This window comes from Balaenoptera musculus, chromosome 5 (assembly GCF_009873245.2).
Source record: "Balaenoptera musculus isolate JJ_BM4_2016_0621 chromosome 5, mBalMus1.pri.v3, whole genome shotgun sequence".
In the NCBI taxonomy this organism is placed as follows: domain Eukaryota; kingdom Metazoa; phylum Chordata; class Mammalia; order Artiodactyla; family Balaenopteridae; genus Balaenoptera; species Balaenoptera musculus.
In genome coordinates, this window is record NC_045789.1 from 28,194,165 (window position 1) to 28,216,039 (window position 21,875).

General features: G+C 37.3%; 1 protein-coding gene across 4 annotated transcripts in view; it reads right to left on the reverse strand.

Moving 5' to 3' along the window:
- The window catches only part of SLC10A7 (solute carrier family 10 member 7), a 253,249-nt gene that overhangs the window by 133,639 nt on the left and 97,735 nt on the right, over positions 1-21,875 (reverse strand). Inside the window, exon 6 of one of the 4 annotated variants that reach the window (XM_036853916.1) lies at positions 19,435-19,770. The exons of the other annotated variants lie outside the window; for them this stretch is intronic. Coding sequence (XP_036709811.1) covers positions 19,714-19,770 — 57 coding nt within the window. The 3' untranslated portion in view covers positions 19,435-19,713. Of the gene's footprint in view, positions 1-19,434; positions 19,771-21,875 lie in introns of those variants that run through there. 4 annotated transcript variants of the gene reach the window in all.

The window sequence follows — 21,875 nt, forward strand, 5'->3', positions numbered from 1 at the left end:
GGCCATTCTGACCGGTGTGAGGTGATACCTCACTTTAGTTTTGATTTGCATTTCTCTAATGATTAGTGATGTTAAGCATCCTTTCATGTGTTTGTTGGCAATCTGTATATCTTCTTTGGAGAAATGTCTATTTAGGTCTTCTGCCCAGTTTTGGACTGGGTCATTTGTTTTTCAGATATTGAGCTGCATGAGCTGCTTGTATATTTTGGAGATTAATCCTTTGTCAGTGGCTTCGTTTGCAAATATTTTCTCCCATTCTGAGGGTTGTCTTTTCCTCCTGTTTATGTTTCCCTTTGCTGTGCAAAAGCTTTTAGGTTTCATTAGGTCCTATTTGTTTATCCTTGTTTTTATTTCCATTTCTCTAGGAGGTGGGTCAAAAAGGATCTTGCTGTGATTTATGTCGTAGAGTGTTCTGCCTATGTTTTTCTCTAAAGGTTTTATAGTGTCTGGCCTTACATTTAGGTCTTAAATCCATTTTGAGTTTATTTTTGTGTATGGTGTTAGGGAGTGTTCTAATTTCATTCTTTTACATGTAGCTGTCCAATTTTCCCAGCACCAGTTATTGAAGAGGCTGTCTTTTCTCCATTGTATATTCTTGCCTCCTTTATCAAAGATAAGGTGACCATATGTGCGTGGGTTTACCTCTGGGCTTTCTATCCTGTTCCATTGATCTATATTTCTGTTTTTGTGCCAGTACCATACTGTCTTGATTACTGTAGCTTTGTAGTATAGTCTGAAGTCAGGGAGCCTGATTCCTCCAGCTCCGTTTTTCTTTCTCAAGATTGCTTTGGCTATTCGGGGTCTTTTGTGTTTCCATACAAATTGTGAAATTTTTTCTTCTAGTTCTGTGAAAAATGTCATTGGTAGTTTGAGAGGGATTGCATTGAATCTGCAGATACCTTTGGGTAGTATAGTCATTTTCACAATGTTGACTCTTCCAATCCAAGAACATGGTATATCTCTCCATCTGTTAGTATCATCTTTAATTTCTTTCATCAGTGTAATAGTTTTCTGCATACAGGTCTTTTGTCTCCTTAGGTAGGTTTATTCCTAGGTATTTTATTCTTTGTGTTGCAATGGTAAATGGGAGTGTTTCCCTAATTTCTTTTGCAGATTTTTCATCATTAGTGTATAGGAATGCAAGAGATTTCTGTGCATTAATTTTGTATCCTGCTACTTTACCAAATTCATTGATTAGCTCTAGTAGCTTTCTGGTAGCATCTTTAGGATTCTCTATGTATAGTACCATGTCATCTGCAAACAGTGACAGTTTTACTCCTTCTTTTCCAATTTGGATTCCTTTTATTTCTTTTTCTTCTCTGATTGCTGTGGCTAAAACTTCCAAAACTATGTTGAATAATAGTGGTGAGAGTGGGCAACCTTGTCTTGTTCCTGATTTTAGAGGAAATGGTTTTAGTTTTTCACTATTGAGAATGATGTTAGCTGTGGGTTTGTCATATATAGACTTTATTATGTTGAGGTAGGTTCCCTCTATGCCTACTTTCTGGAGAGTTTTTATCATAAATGGTGTTGAATTTTGTCAAAAGCTTTTTCTGCATCTATTGAGATGATCATATGGTTTTTATCCTTCAATTTGTTAATATGGTATATCACATTGATTGATTTGTGTATATTGAAGAATCCTTGCATTCCTGGGATACACCCCACTTGATCATGGTGTATGATCCTTTTAATGTGCTGTTGGATTCTGTTTGCTAGTATTTTGTTGAGGATTTTTGCACCTATGTTCATCAGTGATATTGGCCTGTAGTTTTCTTTTTCTGTGACCTCTTTGTCTGGTTTTGTTATCAGGGTGATGGTGGTCTGTTGGAATGAGTTTGGGAGTGTTCCTCCCTCTGCTATATTTTGGAAGAGTTTGAGAAGGATAGGTGTTAGCTCCTCTCTAAATGACTGATAGAATTCGCCTGTGAAGCCATCTGGTCCTGGGCTTTTGTTTGTTGGAAGATTTTTAATCACAGTTTCAATTTCAGTGCTTGTGATTGGTCTGTTTATATTTTCTATTTCTTCCTGGTTCAGTCTTGGAAGGTTGTGCTTTTCTAAGAATTTGTGCATTTCTTCCAGGTTGTCCATTTTATTGGCATAGAGTTGCTTGTAGTAATCTCTCATGATTCTTTGTATTTCTGTGGTGTCAGTTGTTACTTCTCCTTTTGCAGTTCTAATTCTATTGATTTGAGTCTTCTCCCTTTTTTTCTTGATGGGTCTGGCTAATGGTTTATCAATTTTGTTTATCTTCTCAAAGAACCAGTTTTTAGTTTTATTGATCTTTGCTACTGTTTCTTTAATTTCTATTTCATTTATTTCTGATCTGATCTTTATGATTTCTTTACTTCTGCTAACTTTGGGATATTTTTTCTTCTTTTTCTAATTGCTTTAGGTGTAAGGTTAGGTTGTTTATTTGAGATTTTTCTTGTTTCTTGAGGTAGGATTGCATTGCTATAAACTTCCCTCTTAGAACTGCTTTTGCTGCATCCCATAGGTTTTGGGTCATCGTGTTTTCATTGTCATTTGTTTCTAGGTATTTTTTGGTTTCCTCTTTGATTTCTTCAGTGATCTCTTGGTTATTTAGTAGCGTACTGTTTAGCCTGCATGCGATTGTATTTTTTACAGTTTTTTTTCCTGTAATTGATATCTAGTCTTATAGTGTTGTGGTCAGAAAAGATACTTGATATGATTTCAATTTTCTTAAATTTACCAATGCTTGATTTGTGATCCAAGATATGATTTATCCTGGAGAATGTTCCATGAGCACTTGAGAAGAAAGTGTATTCTGTTGTTTTTGGATGGAATGTCCTATAAATATCAATTAAGTCCATCTTGTTTAATGTGTCATTTAAAGCTTGTTTCCTTATTTATTTTCATTTTGGATCATCTGCCCATTGGTGAAAGTGGGGGGGTTAAAATCCCCTACTATGACTGTGTTACTGTCAATTTCCCCTTTTATGGCTGTTAGCATTTGCCTTATGTATTGAAGTGCTACTGTGTTGGGTGCATAAATATTTACAATTGTGATATCTTCTTCTTGGATTGATTCCTTGATCATTATGTAGTGTCCTTCTTTATCTCTTGAATAGTCTTTATTTTGAAGTCTATTTTATCTGATATGATAAATGCTACTCCAGCTTTCTTTTGATTTACATTTTCATGGAATATCTTTTTCCATCCCCTCACTTTCTGTCTGTATGTGTCCCTAGGTCTGAAGTGGGTCTCTCGTAGACAGCATATATACAGGTCTTCTTTTTGTATCCATTCACCCAGTCTATGTCTTTTGGTGGGAGCGTTTAATCCATTTACATTTAAGGTAATTATCAATATGTATGTTCCTATTACCATTTTCTTAATTGTTTTGGGTTTGTTATTGTAGGTCTTTTCCTTCTCTTATGTTTCCTGCCTAGAGAAGTTCCTTTAGCATTTGTTGTAAAGCTGGTTTGGTGGTGTTGAATTCTTTTAACTTTTGCTTGCCTGTAAAGGTTTTAATTTCTCTGTCGAATCTGAATGAGATCCTTGCTGGGTAGAGTAACCTTGGTTGTAGGTTTTTCCCTTTCATCACTTTAAATATGTCCTGCTACTCCCTTCTGGCTTGCAGAGTTTCTGCTGAAAGATCAGCTGTTAACCTTATGGCGATTCCGTTGTATGTTATTTGTTGCTTTTCCCTTGCTGCTTTCAGTAATTTTTCTTTGTATTTAATTTTTGATAGTTTGATTAATATGTGTCTCGGCATGTCTCTCTTTGGGTTTATCCTGTATGAGACTCTGCACTTCCTGGACTTGACTGACTATTTCCTTTCCCATATTAAGGAAGTTTTCATCTATAATCTCTTCAAATATTTTCTCATATCCTTTCTTTTTCTCTTCTTCTTCTGGGACCCCTATAATTCGAATGCTGGTGCGTTTAATGTGGTCTCAGAGGTCTCTGAGACTGTCCTCAACTCTTTTCATTCTTTTTTCTTTATTCTGCTCCCTGGCAGTTATTTCCACCATTTTATTGTCCATCTCACTCATCCATTCTTCTGCCTCAGTTATTCTGCTATTGATTCTTTCTACAGTATTTTTAATTTCAGTTATTGTGTTGTTCATCACTGTCTGGTTACTCTTTAGTTCTTCTAGATCCTTGTTAAATGTTTCTTGTATTTTCCCCATTCTGTTTCCGAGATTTTGGATCATCTTTACTATCATTACTCTGAATTCTTTTTCAGGTAGGTTGCCTATTTCATTTTCATTTATTTGGTCTTGTAGGTGCTCCTTCGTCTGTTACATATTTTTTTGTCATTTCATTTTTTCTTTTTAATGGGTGGGGCTGTATTCCTGTCTTATTGGTTGTTTGGCCTGAGGCATCCAGCACTGGAGTTTGCAGGCAGTTGGATAGAGCCAGGTCTGGGTGCTGAGATGAGGACCTCCGCGAGGTCCCACTCTGATTAGTATTCCCTGAGATCTGAGGTTCTCTGTTAGCCCAGCGGTTTGGACTTGGTGCTCCCACCACAGGAGCTCGGGCCTGACCTCCAACTTGGGAACCAAGATCTGCAAGCTGCGTGGAGTGGCAAAAAAAAGAAAGAAAAAAAGGAGCAGTACAATATCAAAGAATAAAAAGGAAAATAAAATTAGAAAGATAAAGAATATATTAGGAAAGGTAAAAATATAATTGAAACAACTGGTCACTGGGGGTTCCTCCCATCCCTTAGGTGTCCGTGGTCCCCCACTGGTGCCTGGTAGGTGCACTAGTTGTGCGGAGACGCGAATTCCTCGTCCTCCTAGTCTGCTATGTTGACTCCCCCCTCCTCATTAAATCTTTTATCTACCAGTGCTGCAACTGAAAAGCAAAATAGATAGGTCTTGCATCATAATTTTCCTTTCTACCTTTCTGTAACAAAGTGGTTAATGATTACTGACATGGCCAAAGGCATGAGGCAGCTTGCCATGAAAAACTTTTCAAGGAGTACAAATATTATACCTTAAATCACATAGTATAAAGGCTAATTATACTAGATCAGCACTTATATGAGGACATTAAGACAAAAGTCTGTCACTGTATCTTTAGCAATGTACCTACTTAGACAGCCTGCAGAGCCCACCATGTACACATATGCTAAATATGAACCACATGAGCAAATGAAAATATGGAGGACCTGGAAAAGCTGCAAAGACATCTCCCTTCTAAATCCTTTTTCCATTCATGTATCTGTGGAATCACATTCTTTCATATTCTCATTCTTATGAGTATAAAATGAATTATCTGTATTTTTCAAAACACATGCCTTAATTGACATACATGAACTTTGTTCAGCTGTCAGAATTGTTTAGTACTGTTCTCTGATCAACAGCTCTACTTCTTCCATGGAGCCTTCCCTGAATATTTCTCTCTTCCCTGCTAAATCTCTGAGCTCCTACTCCTTGTTTCCATGGTACCTGTCCCTCAGTTATATGCTTCCCTGTTAAATCACACAGTTTCTACTATCTTGCTTTTCATATATTTATGTGTACATGTCTCCCCTTTTAAAGTAGAAGCTCTTTTGGGATAGGTTTTTCACCTGAATAAAATCTGCTCTGCTTCCCCCAAGCACTTGTCATAATGGTTGCACATAATCGATAGAACAATTCACTTCACAAGTAAATGAACATGGCCGTCTGTGAGTGCAGTAGAGACAGGTGTTAACATATATTTGCTCCAACATATAATAACATCAGAGATGAGGTTATAACTTGATAAAATGTTATAACGTAAGTAAAAAACCAAAACAATGTGTGTATGGATGGCATGACTATCTTGCTAGACGAGTGTTTCTACTTTGATTATTCAATATTTCAATGTATTTTCTATCCCCTGGGCTCCCCCCACCCTGTACCTGTAGATAACCGTATATGTCATTTGTTTTCCTTTGCTCAATTTGGACTTTATAGAACTTAATATTCATAAAAATGAATAAGATATCCTCATAAATGTAAGCCAAGCTGGCATTGAATTCCAGACACTGACATTCTCTTTGCTATGCATCATGGATTATTCTCATTATAGGTCAATTTACAGGGTTTTTTTCCCCCCTTTACATCCTTCCAATATTAAGTATACTTTCTTCTCTCTAGTCTGGATCTACTATCCAACAGGTTGCTTAATCATTTCTATCTGAAGAAAATTGATAAGGTAACTAGACTCTGGTATCATTTGATATTCTATTCTCCAGTTTAATCACCCTGCTTAGTCCAATTCTTTGGCCACAATAGGGGATCATTATGTTGTTTTATTATAAATAAAGAGATAACTAATTAATCCAAAGTAATCCAAAGGGCTTAGAATATTGGAAGACACCCAGACAATGGTAGAAAAGCCTATTTCAATGGAGGGGGCATATTTAAATAAAAATTTTCCCTCCAGTGATGGACATTTTAGTGAAAGCTTTAAATAAAATGCATTATTTCATGCATTGTGGTGTGAAAGTCAAAAGTTCATGAAAGTAGAAAAGGTTGATAGTTTCAGATTACATTACTCCAAATAAAGAAGGAATTGTTGCTAACAGCACCTTAAATATACTGCATATTGACATGCTTTTGAAGGAATTATAGTTGTGTGGCACAAGTCAAAATAAAATTTAGTTCAATCAGCTGCAGCATATTTTTAAAAAATAAAAACATATTAGGACACAAATATATGAAAAGGTCTTTATCAACCTTTCTTTTTACATACCAAATTTTTTAATCCCTTCTTATTGGCAAGCAAAAAATGTGTACATTGGTGAAATTGTGGGATTATGCATATATTCATAGAAAAAGTAATTTCACTCACACTCACAAATTCCTGTCCACTACCTCCTCAAAAGTTCACTGAGAAGAAAAAGCAGGGAGGGACCTGCCCCTTTAGAATTCAGTACTAAATGTTTAAACCCATAACAGGAAAAGTTACCGAGATTTATACACATATAACAAAGGAAAAAAGAGAAAAAGAAATAACAGAATTAAGTCAAACACTCTGTAAACTGAATTCAGACTTTAGGGTTTTACAGGGCATTAATCTAATATATGCCAAATTAGATTTTCAAATTCCATAATACTTGATTTCTTTTCTAAAACTGCTTTACTCTCAGTCCCAGAAGTTTTTCTTTCAAAGATAAACTACAGTTCTAAGTGAGGTTTCCGTTCAACTAGGAGTGCTATTTGTAGTTTTTTTAAGTATTTATGAATCATATTTATGATTTTACCCTCTCTAAACATTATTTTTGACTTTAATAAAGTTAAGACAGTTGTAAGAACTAAAAGATGGTTTAATGTGGATTAAATAATACTCATTTAAAAAGCAGGCCACCTGTACACTATTTGTCAACTAAAATAATGTCAGAAAAGTTTTCAGACATCTGGGAATTTCTTCCAACTTAACAACTAAGTTCCAGCAACAACAAAGTCATCCAGGAATTTCAGGATAAGATAGAGCTGCTTTCAAAACACAACCCCCCAAATATACACAATTGATCACAGGTAACTTTTCTGCTTTTGCTGTGGGACCTTAAGCTTGAAAAACAAAAAAACCCATGACTATGTTTTAGTCTACATCAGGAAGAATTTGCACAGCAGCCTGGGATTTTTAGCAGTTGGACAGCTTGAGCTTTCCTTCACACCCTGCTTAATGGGGCTTTTCACTAATATCACTCCTGAACATCAAGTCTCAAAGTGAGACTGTAAAACAGAAGTCCTTCAGTTTGGCCCATCCTCTTATGCTGACGTGGTGTTGAGGCATAAGTCTGTGGGTTGTTCAAGAACAAATAAAAGATTGCAGCAGGATACCCAAGGATGTAATCACTGTACAGTGAGTAGATCTGGGGTAGCATCAAGATAAGATAGCAGAAGAAACACCTTTAAGAATTCTCTGGAGTATGATTTAACAATACAAACCAGAGTAGAAACTAAAACTGAAAGAAAAAAACTGGATAAAGCAGTAACAAAAGAAGTTGTTCATTTTGGGCAGAGGCTCTAGGGACCAGAGTTTAAGAGGTAGAGCTGTAAAGCACAGTGAGCTCTTCAGGCAGTGCAGATGTATATAATGCACAAGTGTTCAAAGTGTTAACAATAGAGCATTGGCATTTTCTTCAACATCATGTAATCAGAACACCCTGAGATTTCTGAAAATATGTGGAAATGTGTGGACATGTACAAATGCCTGAGAAAGAGTGGAACTCTTCTACTGGACCCTCTCAATCAAAAAAGGAAAAAGATTCTGTACTGAAAAAAAAAACAGATAAATCTCTTTACGTAAGTCAGTGTCCTACAATTTCATATTTATTTCAGCAATGAAATATCAAGGTAGAACGAGCTATGTGAAAACTGGTAATAGTTACATACACTTATACACACACACAGTGAATGTGTGACATCCACTACAGCTTAAATATTTGGTTATCTTTCTAGTTTCAGTATAGTAAGAGAAGGAGTATCAAAAAGATTCTTCATCGCAAAAGAAGTCAAAGAAGACAGATGAAGATCAAGAAAATCAGAAACTCCAAAGGAGAATCTATACGAGATTATACTGGAACAACAGTGGAACATTTGTTTTAAGAAAAGTAGACAAGCCTTGGACCAGTGATCAGGAAGTCCTTTAATTTGATGTAATAAGAAACAGCTTATGGACCACTGCATGCTGGACTTACTTTCCTTCAGAAACGAATCTCTGAGTGATGTCAAAAGACCAGAAGGATGAAATGTGGCCTTGGAAAGGCTGTTTAGAGATGGAAACAAAGACAAGTCCATCCTGAAGAAGAGAAAAGAAGGGAGAGAAAAAAATAGCAAGGTGGGAAAAGTGAAAGCTTACCTGTGAATACGTAACACAGACAGACTGCTAGCTGGTGAGACTTGAACATTCCCAGGCTTTTTTTCTACTCTGAGTCCTGGAAAATGGTTAATTTATTCTATAGTTATTTAGCACAGTATAGGTGCCAGGCACTATATAAACAGCAGGAATATTGGGATGAAAAGGGCAGACAAGGACCCTCCTCTCTCAGAGTTTACACTCTAGTGGGGATTGACATACAGCAGATAAATGAACAAGATAACTTTGATAATAATAACGGCTTTGAAGAAAATAAAACAGGTTGATGTGATAGAAAGTACTGGGGAAGCACTCAGGGAAGGTCAGTGAGGAGGTGCCATGTGAGTTGACACCTGCATGACAAGAAGGAGCCAATCCAGTGAAGACTGGAGGAAAGAATGTTCCAGACCGGGGGCGGGGGGGGAGCGGGCTAGTACAAAGGCCCTAGGAAGAAATGGGTTTGGTGTGTTTGGGGAGAGAAACTTTGTGCTGCTGAAGTGTGCTGAGTATGGGGTGTGGTATAAGGTAGGGCCAAGGAGGAAGGCAGGGCTAGGTAATAGGACCTTATTGGTTGGGATAAGGAGTCTAGATTTTATCCTAAGGGCAACAGAAGACACCAGAGATGTCTTAAAACCAGGGAAGAGCTGGGAGAGAGTATGGTGACACAACATGAGTTTTACATTCTGAAAAGATTACTTTAGCTGATATGTGAAATCAGAATTTTAGGGGGATCAGAGTGGAAGCAGGGGGACAAATTAGGGCAAAATTGTAGCATAACAGGCAAGAGTTGATGGCATCTTGCATGTGGGTAGTGACAGTGAAGATGAAGAGAAGATGATGAACTCAAAATGTATTTTGAAGGTAGACCCAATAGGATTTGCTGATGACTTAGATACGGGGAGGGGGAAATGCTGAAAAGAGAGAAATCTAGGAAAACTCTTAAATCCAAGTAATGGGTAGAGACATTAACTGAAATGAGAAAGATTAAGGGAGAAGCAGTTTAAGGACGGGGCGGGGGGGGTGTGATCAAGAATTCTATTTTGCATATGGTAAGCTTGAGATGCTTATTAGATATCCAAAATGAGACACCAAATAGGCATCTTGATCTATGAGTCTGGCATTTGGGGGAGAAGTTGGAGCTGAAGACATCAATTTGGTAGCAGATGCATTTTGATGTTCCATAAATCCATGAGATTGGATGATCTTTCCTAGGGAGTTACACAGGACAATGTTAGATTGTCCTGACACAATCTAACATTTACAGAAGTTAAGCACAGCAGAGAACCCACATAGGATACTGAAAAGGTGCAGTAGGAACCTCAAGAGAAGGAGGTAGTATGGAAATGAAGAAAGAGGAAAACATGTTTCAAGGAGAAAATGACTGACTGTGTCTAGTAGTGCCAAGTGTTTAGGTAAAACAAGGACAGAGAAGCCACCAGTGGCTTTCGCAAGATGGAGGTCACTGGTGACCTTGACAAGAGCAGAGTCAAGTTCTAAGTAGAGTGCTAGGGAGGCTTGATTAGAGTCAACTGAGGAGAGGCAGTGCTGTAAGGCGTAAAGATTGGGACAGCTATTTCAAATTTTGCTTGCTTGGAAGTTGAGCAGTGAAATGGGGCAGTGGCTGGAGGGAACTTGGAAGGTGTTATAAGAGCACGCTCCAGTAGAGGCCCACACTCAATCCTATTCTGGTTTCTAGGCTCAGTATAAATATCTGGGATGGAAAGCAGGATCTTGAGTTACCTACTGAGTCACTGACACAATAAATACTTGTGAAACATCTAGATGCAAGATGTGCAGTGTGGTAGGAGTCAGAATAGAACTAAGGACATGGGCTTGAAATCAAAACTACGATGATATACACATATGAATATAACTGGATCGCCTTGCTGTACACCTGAAACCAACACAACATTGTAAATCAACTCTGCTTCAATTTAAAAATCTTTTTAATTAAAAGAAAAGGATATGGTCTTGGAATTTCAGCACTTCAGCTCTTGCCAGGCAGCAGAACCCTAACCCTAGAATTTGGTTCCAAAAAAAGAAGGCTAGGCTTCAGGTCTCACTGGACTTACTGTACTTCATGTCTGATGACAGATGAACGGACAGGCTGTCAACAAGAGCTCCTATTCCCCACACATACAACATTTATCAGTCTGACCTTGCAGATATATATTTTTTCTTTAGATTTTTCAACTGAATGTTTGTGCCTTTTGACCACCTTCGCCCAGTTACCGCGCCCCCCGACCCCACAGATATTAAAAGAAAAAGAAGAGGAAGAATACAAAGGAAATAGAAATGAACTAACATGTAATAAAGATTGCATAAAATGTATGTGGACATTTAGGGAATATATATTTACATATAAAAGTGTAAAGAAGGCTAGCAATAAGGAAAATACCCCAAAAAGAACAAAGGAAAAATGGAAGCCGTCAATGAAAGGGAAGAAACTGCAAACACTGAATGGCCTCAAGACTCAGAACAGCTAAAATTTGCTTACTGAGTAAGGAGTCAGAGAGGAGAATCAGACAGTCATTCGGCCATGATCAATCAGTATTTTTCTTAGAGATCGTAAGCTGCTGTAGCAGCAGAGATAATAGTCTCCAGGTTGGAAAGACCTGCTCTGCTCTATCCAAGCCTCCTCACTGACACTGGCTGCTGGTCCCCAGTAAGCCTCTCCGGCAATTCTCTCGTCCTCTCTGTGCTCTACCCCCATCCTCCCCCGCAAACTGTGATCACCATCTGGCTTGGGTCATCTTCTGGATGATGATGGATGACTTAATTACAGAAATAAGGCAAGAATCAGCTACAAGGAGAGAAGCCAAATGTGAACAAAAGGGCAGGGACAGAGCCCTTTCTTATGGTCCCTTATTAATAAGCTTTGTGCTTCCCTATGCCCGGGAGGCTTGTGTGGATGCTTTTGGTGAGAGAAGGAAGAATGAAGTGAGGAAAGGCAATGCTTACTGCATGTCTCTTACATGCCAGCAACTCTGCTTAGGCTTTTCATGTTTCCACATTTGTTCCTGACAACAATCCTGAGTTGCCTATGGATGAGGAAACTGTGAACCAAAAAAAAAAAAAAAAAAAAAAAAAAATGAGAATTTTGCCCACATTCAAACAGCTAGATAGAAGCAGAAATGGTGGGGTGTGAAACCAAGTCTGTCTGACTCTAAATACCATTATTTCCTCATTATAAAACACCAAGGAGTGGATTGCATATGTTTAAAATATATTAAACTAATGAGAAATTATGAACTTATATACCATCGTACATCAACTATATCTCAATTAAAAATTAGAAAGAAAAAATACAAAGCAAATAAATAGAAAGAAATTATGTGAAAATAATAAGTAAAAAATGTATAAATGTAATAAATTTGTGATTTGGGGTACTCTGAATCAGTATTTTTTGTTGAGATTGCAAAGGTCAACTAAGCTCAAAACTAGATCAATAGAAACTTTATGAAACATTTTTAGAAACCAGGTTAAAGGGTTACATAGCATGCAGACCTGTTTAGAATGAAATAAAAATTTACATCTACACAACCACCACAAAAGAGGTATGAACAGGCATACACACTTGAGCACACACACACACACACAACACACACACACACACACACACACACACACAATCATTATCTTCAGAACCAACTGAGTGTAAGTTGCAGACACGATACACCATTAACACTTCAGAGCGTATTTCCTAAAAGACAAGGACACTCCCATATACAACCACAGTAAAACCTGCTAAATCAGGAAATTATCTTGATAATGATGCCACCATCTACCATCAATCCAGTCCCATCAAACTTCACCCAACTGTCCCAATCTAGAGTCATATTTTGCACTCAGTTGTCATGTCTCTTTATCTAGAACAATTCCTTAATCTTTCCATGCTTTTTATAACCTTGGTATTTTTGAAGAGTACAGGCCCGTTATTTCGCAGTCAGAGAGGAGTTTGTCTGTGTTGTTCTCATCTTTAAATTCAGGTGATGCATTTTGACAGGAATGCCTCAGAAGTGATGCTATACTCTTCTTAATGTACCACATTCGGCGACAATGATGTCCATTTGCCCCACTACCGGGGATGTTCACTTTGCCCATTTGGTTTAAAGGTGGTATCTTCTAGGTTTCTCCTCAGTGAAGTTACTGTTTCCCCCTTTTTAATTAAAATACTTTGAGAATACTACCACCCTGTTCCTTCATTAACTTTCAAGAGCTAGTTTTAACCTCCATGGATGATTCATGCCTGAATCAATTATGTGTATTACTTATACAGTAGTTGCCAAAGGGTGATTTCCTAACTCCATCATTCTTTCTATGTTTATAGCCTGGAATTCTCCCCATTGATTTGTTTATTCAGTTATTTACTTATATTAGTATGGACTCCTGGGTTCCTATTTTATTCAGTGGAGTATAATCTTTTACAATCATTATTTATTTTGATGCTCAAATAATTCCAGATTTGACCAGTGCATGTCCTTTCAAGTTGGCTCCTGTATAACTTCTGACATGGCCTCATCATTTTTTTTAAGTTTTTTTAATTGAAATATAGTTGATGTACAATATTACATAAGTTACAGGTGTACCGTATAGTGATTCACAATTTTTAAAGGTTATAATCTATTAATAGTTACTACAAAATACTGGCTATATTCCGTGTGTTATACATCCTTGTAGCTTATTTTATACACAGTAGTTTGTACCTCTTAATCCTCTACCCCTACCTTGCTCCTCCCCCATCCCCTCTCCCCACTGGAACCACTAGTTTGCTCTCTAGGTCTGTGAGTCTGTTTCTTTTTTGTTATATTCACTAGTTTGTTTTCTTTTTTAAATTCCACATATAAGTGAGATCACACATTTTTAGCACTAATTACCCTCAATTTAGTCATATCCCCATACCTCCTACATACAATGGGTATCCTGGCCCTCTCAGCCCCGGCGGCCTCTTCAGTCTTACCTCCACCCAAAACCCAGTCCCAGTCGCCTCCTCAGCTTGACCACTGACCAGCCCTCTTGGTCCTGACTGCCTCCTCAGCCCTGGACCTGAAGGCACCCCAACCCCAGCTGCCTCAAGAGGAGGGAAGGGAACCCAAATTATTTTTTAAAGAAATGATGAGGAAAGGAAGAGAAATAGGAGGAGGACAGGAAGAAGAGCTCAGCCTCACTCTTGAATGATTATCTGTCAATAGTCTTGTGGGGGAGGGAGGTAGGGGTAGAGGATTAAGAGGTACACAGCACTTGAAGATACTTCCCACAGCACTTGAAGATATTCCATTTTATTTTGTCCTCTCTTACTGCTTTAGAGAAGTCAGCTGCCAGACTAGTTGTTGTTGTTGCTTTAGAAAGTTGTCTTTTCTCTCCGGTTGTTTTGAAGATTTTCTCCTTGAGCACTGTGTGCAGTGGTTAAGAGCACAAACTTGGGAGCCAGATTATCTGGGTTCAAATCCCGGTTTGGCCACATAGTAGCTGAATGGCTTTAAGAAAATTCAGTAACTTCTTTGTGCCTTATTTTCCTTTTCAATAAAATAGGAAAAATTGTGAGTTACTATCCATAAATAAGTGAGTTAATATGTATATAAAGCACTTAGATGATTACCCAGCACAAAGCGACCACTATATAAGTGTTTGCTAGTACTATTAGTAGTAGTTGCAGTCGTAGTAATCTGTGTTGTATTGAACTTTTATTCTGACTCATTTATACTCATCCTACTTGGGACTTGGTGAACTTCTTCAATCTGGGGATTCATATCTTCTAATTCTAAAAAAGTCTCTCTTTTTGGAACTCCTGTCTGAAATTAGTTTTTAGATTAATTTCTAGGCTTGGAGTTTCTGGGCCCATAAAAATAGTATAAATTCATACTCCACAACCACCTGTAGAACAGGCTTTGAGTTTCCATTGTTGACAGGAGATTCCTTTTCTTCCATTCAAACTCCCAGCCTAGGACAACACTATCACTTATCTTGGCCAATGAGTAGGTTTTTTTCCAGTACCCCTTTGACTGAGGGGGCACCTTTTAGGTTCCCAAGTTTCTTCAGTGGTCTCAGTTCCCATTAACTGCCTTGAATATGCCCAAGCTACATTTCATGTGGGTGCATGTATACTTCTCACCTAAATATGAAGGTATGTAACATTCTTGTACATACAACTTGGGCATTGATGATTGTCTCTTTTTTTTTTAAGATTTCTTTTTGATGTGGACCATTTTTTTTTAAGTCTTTATTGAATTTGTTACAATATTGCTTCTGTTTTATGTTTTGGTTTTTCACCATGAGGCATGTGGGATCTTAGCTCCCCAACTGGGGATCGAACCCGCACCCCCTGCACTGGAAGGCAAATTCTTAATCAATGGACCTCCAGGGAAGTCCTGACAATTGTCTTTTTGATATAAATTCCTAGCATTGGAACTGACCCACCAAGAGCAGGCTGAACTACATAGCGGTTATCACTGTGGAATCTGGAGTTAGAAAGATATAAGTTCAAATCTAGACTTCATCACTTAATAGCTATATCACTCTGGGGGAAGGGGGAACTCAAACTCTTTAAGTTCTGGTTTCCTCATTTATAATACAGGAGTAATAATAATTATTGTGAGGAAAAATATAATACATGCTAAATGTTTAGCACAGCTCCAAGTTCAGGGTAGCTTTGATAGATGCTATTATTATTGCTGTTATTATTTTAAGTGTTTTCGATTTTGCTTCACACTGTGAAACTACCATCTAGAAAGATTGTATATACGTACACACCTACCACCAGTGTGTATTTCTAAGTCTTTCCATTCTTACCAATAATAGGTCTTGTCAATCTTGTTCGACTCTGCCAATTTTATAGACGGAAAATATTTTTTATTTGCATTGGTCTGACTGGCAGTGCAGTTGTTCATCTTCTCATAGGTTTATTGCTCATCCATAGTTGTTCCTCTGTGAATGGCCAGTTAAAGATCTTTGCTCATTTTCCTCCTGGGATATGTATTTGTTTCTTCTTTATCTATAAGAATTGTTTATATATTAAAGATAAAAACATCCTTGTGTATATTTTGCCCCTTTGTTACAGTGAACTTCGGATACTGAAAGCACTTTCTTTACAGAGGATGAATTGGTTACATATCACTGTCAGAATAAACTGAAGATGTAGTCTTCACTGATGTACGTTGCAGTGGTTTGGGCTATACCAATCTCATTTGCCAATTGCATATGAAAAGAACATAGGACCACATCTTTCTTTCTAGGTCAGATTTGACCTCATCTTGCCTAATCAGCACAAAATTCTGTTTCTAGAGGATGTCCCAGAGAACATGATTAAAAAAAAAAAAAAACAGGAGGCCTTGTTTAGCATAATAACATTTACAATTACTTAGGATATGTTCAGAGTTTACAGGAAGATTTGCTACATCTTAATTTCTCTTTGGTGTGAAAATAAATTCACCCAAAGCTTTTAAAAATTACTTTTCTGTCCCTGTTAAGTAGCTCCACTTCTTATATTTCAAGAGAGTTTCAAGAATGTCCTTCCATCTTTCTGTTTCCAGATCTAGCATCTTGGTCCATGTTCACCCTACCCATGCCATTCATGATTTGATAGATTTCTACTTTCCAGGCCAAAGAGTCCTAATCTTTCACTTTGTCTTCATATGTCAATTCCTCTTCCCCCTCTCCTACTCCTCTGATCATTTTATAATGAATTGGTAACCACAATAATGAAATTTACAGGGAAAACTAAATTTTGAGATGCTGCCATAAATAATGGAGTCAGAGAAATGATGAAAAGGGCTTTAAGGAGGTTTGAGATATGGTTAGAATATTACAGATAGAAAATCAATTTGCAAAATGCTGTCGGCTTCGTCCACAGGGGGGAAATTATTTAAACACACATGCATCTAAAGGGTAGGAGTAACTTTGAAGGCAACGAAGAACAGAGAATTGTTTTATAATAGAGAAAAATAGTTCTTTTTTATATCTATCTATCTATCTTTCTATCTAGCTACCTACCTATCCATCATCTACCACTATTTTGCTATGATTAAAAGTCTAAGTAGGTAAATATCCAGATACCTTGGGTATTCAAATTCCGGAAGCACTAGTAAATAATTAAGCATTTGACTATTATAACTAATTTACCCTTAACTCTACATAATCTTGAAGGTAAAAGAAAGAGTTTTATGGTTCCTTTGCAACATCACTTACGAAAACACTGCCTAATTTTGGTCATCTCATGCAATATATTTTATCTTCCCCAAGAGAAAAACTGAATTTCGTGGACTCAGGACTGATGAATATTTTACAGAAAAACATATCTTTTCCATAAAACCACTTATGCCATCTACTGCACATACTGTAAAGCACCATATACATCAAAGAGAAATTACTGTTTAAACAGATTATCAGGTCATAGAACAATTAGAAGCTGCAGTTCTCTTTAAATAACTCTAATGAGACCTGGAAAACTGCTTCAAGTCTGGGTTATTTAAGCATTCAACGGATTCTCTGTTTTTAATCTTTGAAAATTAGATGAAAGCTATGGCCTTGCTCTCTAGAAAAATCCATATACAATTACAGAATAAATTTTGAATATAAATTTTCAGAACGTACTAGGACTCCAAGCCTTCAGGCTAAGAAACTCTTGCTCTAGAGGAAATTTTGTTTTTAAAACTATCATTAAATACCTAATATACAAACTAATCCGTCTCTACCTTAGGTACTCCATCTATTTATTTTGGAGCATAGAGGAATTAACGCTTCACCGTAAGTTTCACCTCATCCATAAGCTCTTCATCAGTGCTTTGCAGAGTAAAGCCTTGTCAACCCCTGAAACTCACTTCTGATGCAGCTTCTACCTGATCTCCACTCTCACCTACAGCCGACTTCCAAGGAACATCTGAACTGACTACACTGGAGACCTAATGATTTGTCAGAGCAGCCGTTGCAGTTTGACATGTAAGCAGCCAGCTACCACCGATCTGCTCAGTGCCTGGTTCCTAGGATCCTTCCTTAGGATGCCCTTCTGGTCTCTCATGTATAAACCTGGTTCACTTTGGTGATAGGCCTTTTCCCGCCCCTCACTTTCTCTTTACAACTGCCAAGATAACTCAACGTATGCAGAAGTCATATTATTGCAAGTGACGCTGAAAGTATACCTGAAAAAAAGAAGTCAACTTTACAGCTCCAAGCCTCCTTCACAGTATATAATAGTTTCACTATTAAAGGGGGAAAAAAGTAACTTCCGAGAGTAACAGATACACATTTATTCAAATCCAAACACAACATATTCCAAGATCAAATGTAACTTACTTAAGGAAACAGCTACTGTGCCAGACTCTATTAATTGGTTATCTAAAAGCCACTTCATCTTCTTATATGTTAATAGAACCCTGTTTTCTTTAGAGCAACAATACGTCTAATCTCGGATGTGACTCATTACTAGTCTAAACTAGTCATTTCCAACCAATATGAGTCTTAAATGCACCACAGATAGCCAACTTTTGACTCCCTTTAACCCTCAGGGCAAAAGTGCAGGACCTAGAGGAGCAGGAACACTCTTTTTACCCCTAGGATGTGTCATGAGGGGAAGGGGTCAAGAAGCATAGTTCTAAGCCAAACTCTGTTCCCTTTGATACCCTACCTGTCTTCTTTCCTTACAGCTAGCAGTAACCCTGTGATTGAGCTCTGACCAATGAAAGATTAGAGCAAGTCTGCTGAGAGCCTCTAGGAATGTTCGTTCTTACTTATTAAAAGGACAGAGATAAGAAGAAAGCTTCCCAGCAATGCCTTTCCCCTTCCATCCTACCTTGAACAACACACAATGCCTGAAGCTGCAGCAGCCGTCTTGCTACCACGAGGCCACAAAGCATCGATGCTGAAGCTTTTGGTCTTCAGAGCCAAAAGAAAGATACTTTAAACCTATACATCTGCACAGATGGAGTCAAAATTTTAGCAGTTCCAAAACTTTGAGTCTCAACTGAGGAAGGAAGGAAGAAAGGAAGGAAGGAAGGGAGGGAGGGAGGAAAGGAAAGAGAGAGAAGGAAAGAAACAAAAGCATATCTTGTTCCTAGCTTCTTCACCTTTAAAATGGGGTGTTTATGTTTTTCTCCTTGACATACAGAAAACCTCTTTGGGTGTCCTGAAGTGCTCTGAGTTCACCAAAAGCAGGTGTTTTGACACTAGTATCAGTCTCTAGGTACCAGTGTGGTACCCTGTATGTAGCAAGGTTAACCAGCCTTTGAGACCAAAACGCAAAATGAGCCAAAATGAGAGTAGAAACAATTCCAGGAATTGTGATATTTCCCTTAAAATGTAAGTCTGCTTTAAAATTACATATTAAATGTTTAAAAATATCTCAGTTCTACCTTTTAAAAAACAGGATTCTTAATTATAAGATTATAGAAAAAATGGCTTATTTTTTTTTTTAAATCTTCTTACCCAGCACGGAATAATGCACACACAGGGACATGAGAAATATTTCATGGTGAGGTTGATGGTAATGACAATTAGAAAGCCACTTTCACATTTATTTGTCTTTAGTGGCTTTCATTATAACAAAAATGAGAAAGAAAAACAATTTCCAGTTTCTATTGTTTTATATCGTCCCTTAAACCTGTGAGTTATCTGTTCCTCGGTGTATTTTTTTTTTTTTTTCATATAGAGATGTAAGTCACTTGCTGGAACAAAACTTACAAAATGAAGTTCATTTTGCTTGTCAAGTACAGATAAAAGGAAGAAGGGGAAGAAACAGTTTAAATGTAAAAGGCACCTTTTCCCTAACTCCTGAACTAGTTCACACAATGCAATGAATAATTGAACTGCCTGAAACTTCGTATGTGCAGAACGCTGCGTGCAGACCAGTGGCATTTTCACTTCAAATTTGTATAGTCTTTAGTCAACACGCTTCATCTGCATTTCTAACACCTGCTTCAGTCAGCTGTGAAGTAGGCTGTTATTTCTATGGTTGTCTTTTATCTTTACTCTGTCCCTCTAACCAAAAAAAAAAAAAAAAAAAAAAATTGCATGATGGAATGTAATTACTTGGCCTAAAAGAGATAGGGAGGAACTCACATGATCTTCTGAAAGGCATTTTCCTTTACCTTATCCAAAGGTAATTTTAAAACAAGTTACTAATCATCATTCTTTATCATATACATCTTGAAACATAAATTTTGTATGGCAAAAATAACAGCATCAACACTTTTCTGCAATGAGTATCTGTTTTAGGAACAAAGGAAAGTAAAAAATTAAATGCAATGACTGATACCATTTATAAAGTACACAAATATCTCTTCTAAACTAGTTATTATTTTGCTGCTATTAAAATGATACTCTTCTAGCTTAGTGCCCCTCATGTGACCTAGGTTAAAGTTTTGTGTATATCAACATAAATATCAGCCAAATTTTGACTGTCTATCTATTAACAATGACTCACATTATTTGTCCTGTATTAAACAACTTCATATGGATGATTTAAGCAAAAAAACTTAAAAGAACGAGTTTCTCTGATAAAAAAATTATCTTAGGAGAAGAGGAAAAATGGGGAGTAGTTGAAAAAAGAACTGGACAAAATAGAACAATTTCTGCTTTATCATTGCTTATTTCCTTCATAATTAAAATTATAATGTAATTATTTCATCTCTTGTTCATTTCCCTATTTGAGTGTAGACTCCATCTGGACAAGGACCATGCCTGGCTTATTGACCACTCTATTCCTAATGTCTAGCTTAGCCCTAGGCATACAGTACATACTAAGTAAAATTTTCTTAAACAAATGAATTAAAAATTTTTCTACCAGATTGAATTGAAAGGGATTCTGAAGGACCATTTGAACTTCTCTATGGGGGGAGCAGGTATCTCCTTAAAGTCTTAACACTCACAGAATCAGAACTTTAATTCTGAGTGTAAACAGTAAACAGTGAACAGTCAGAAAACAATAGAAATTAAGCAATTTTCAGAGAAGGAATTATTTGATAATTCAAAGGAGGTTCAAACTTTTGGACTACTTTAAGGAAACAAAGCTAAACTTTATGAAAAATTAGATACATGGGGAAATGCCATCAGAAGGAAGGAATGTGGGTCAGGTGGAATACTGCAAAGTTCAATTATAGAGTATTTTAAAAGAAATTTTTACTACCTTCTATAACTTAAACTATACTCTGGTTTAAATGGAACTCCTTCAGCTACAAAATATAATGGAAATCAGACTGTATGAGAAATAATAGGAACTGGATTCTAGCTGTGTTTCTTCTCATTACTAGCTAGGTAACTTTGGACAAACCAATGGACTTTTCTGACTCTCAATTTCATTATCTATTAAATGACGAAAATCATGACAGCTAGTGTTTATTACTAACTAGTGTGCCACTCTACTAAACATTAACAAGAATGTTCATTTAATCTGCACAACACTATACAAGGTAGGCACATTTGCGACTCTCAGGGATTGGACGCACATAAGGAAATACACACCCAGGACGTTGCTCCAGAATTAGTCTCATTCAAAATTCCAGTCTCACAATACTGTGCTTGCCTCACAGGAGAGGCATGGTGCTTGCCTGAGAAAATATGTGTACAAGAGCTCTCACATTCAAAAGATACTATATACATATAAGCAATCCAGGGAACAGCCTGTGAGAATGCCCAAAGCTGTAACAAGCTTGGTTCAGTAGTTATCACCTGGGTTCCAGCCACTATCATCTTTTGGCTCAACTAGTGCAACTTTTTCCTAACTGGTTCCTCTGCTCCTGCCCTTAATCCTACAGTCCATTCTCAACAAAGTGGTGATGAGATTATGTTACTGGTCTGCTCAGAACTCCCAAATGTCTTCCCATCTGCTATGAATTGAATTCTGTGCCCCTAAAATTCTATGTTGAAGCCCTAACCCTAATGTGACTGTATTTGGAGATATGGCCTTTTGAGAGGTAATTAGGTTAAATGAGGTCATAAGGATGGGGCCCTAATCCAAAGGACTAGTGTCTTATTAGAAGAGAGACACCAGATCCAATCCCTCTTTCTCTCTCTCTCTCTCTCTTAAGCCACCCCATCCATGGCATTTTGTTATGGCAGCTCAAGTTGACTAATACAACATCTTA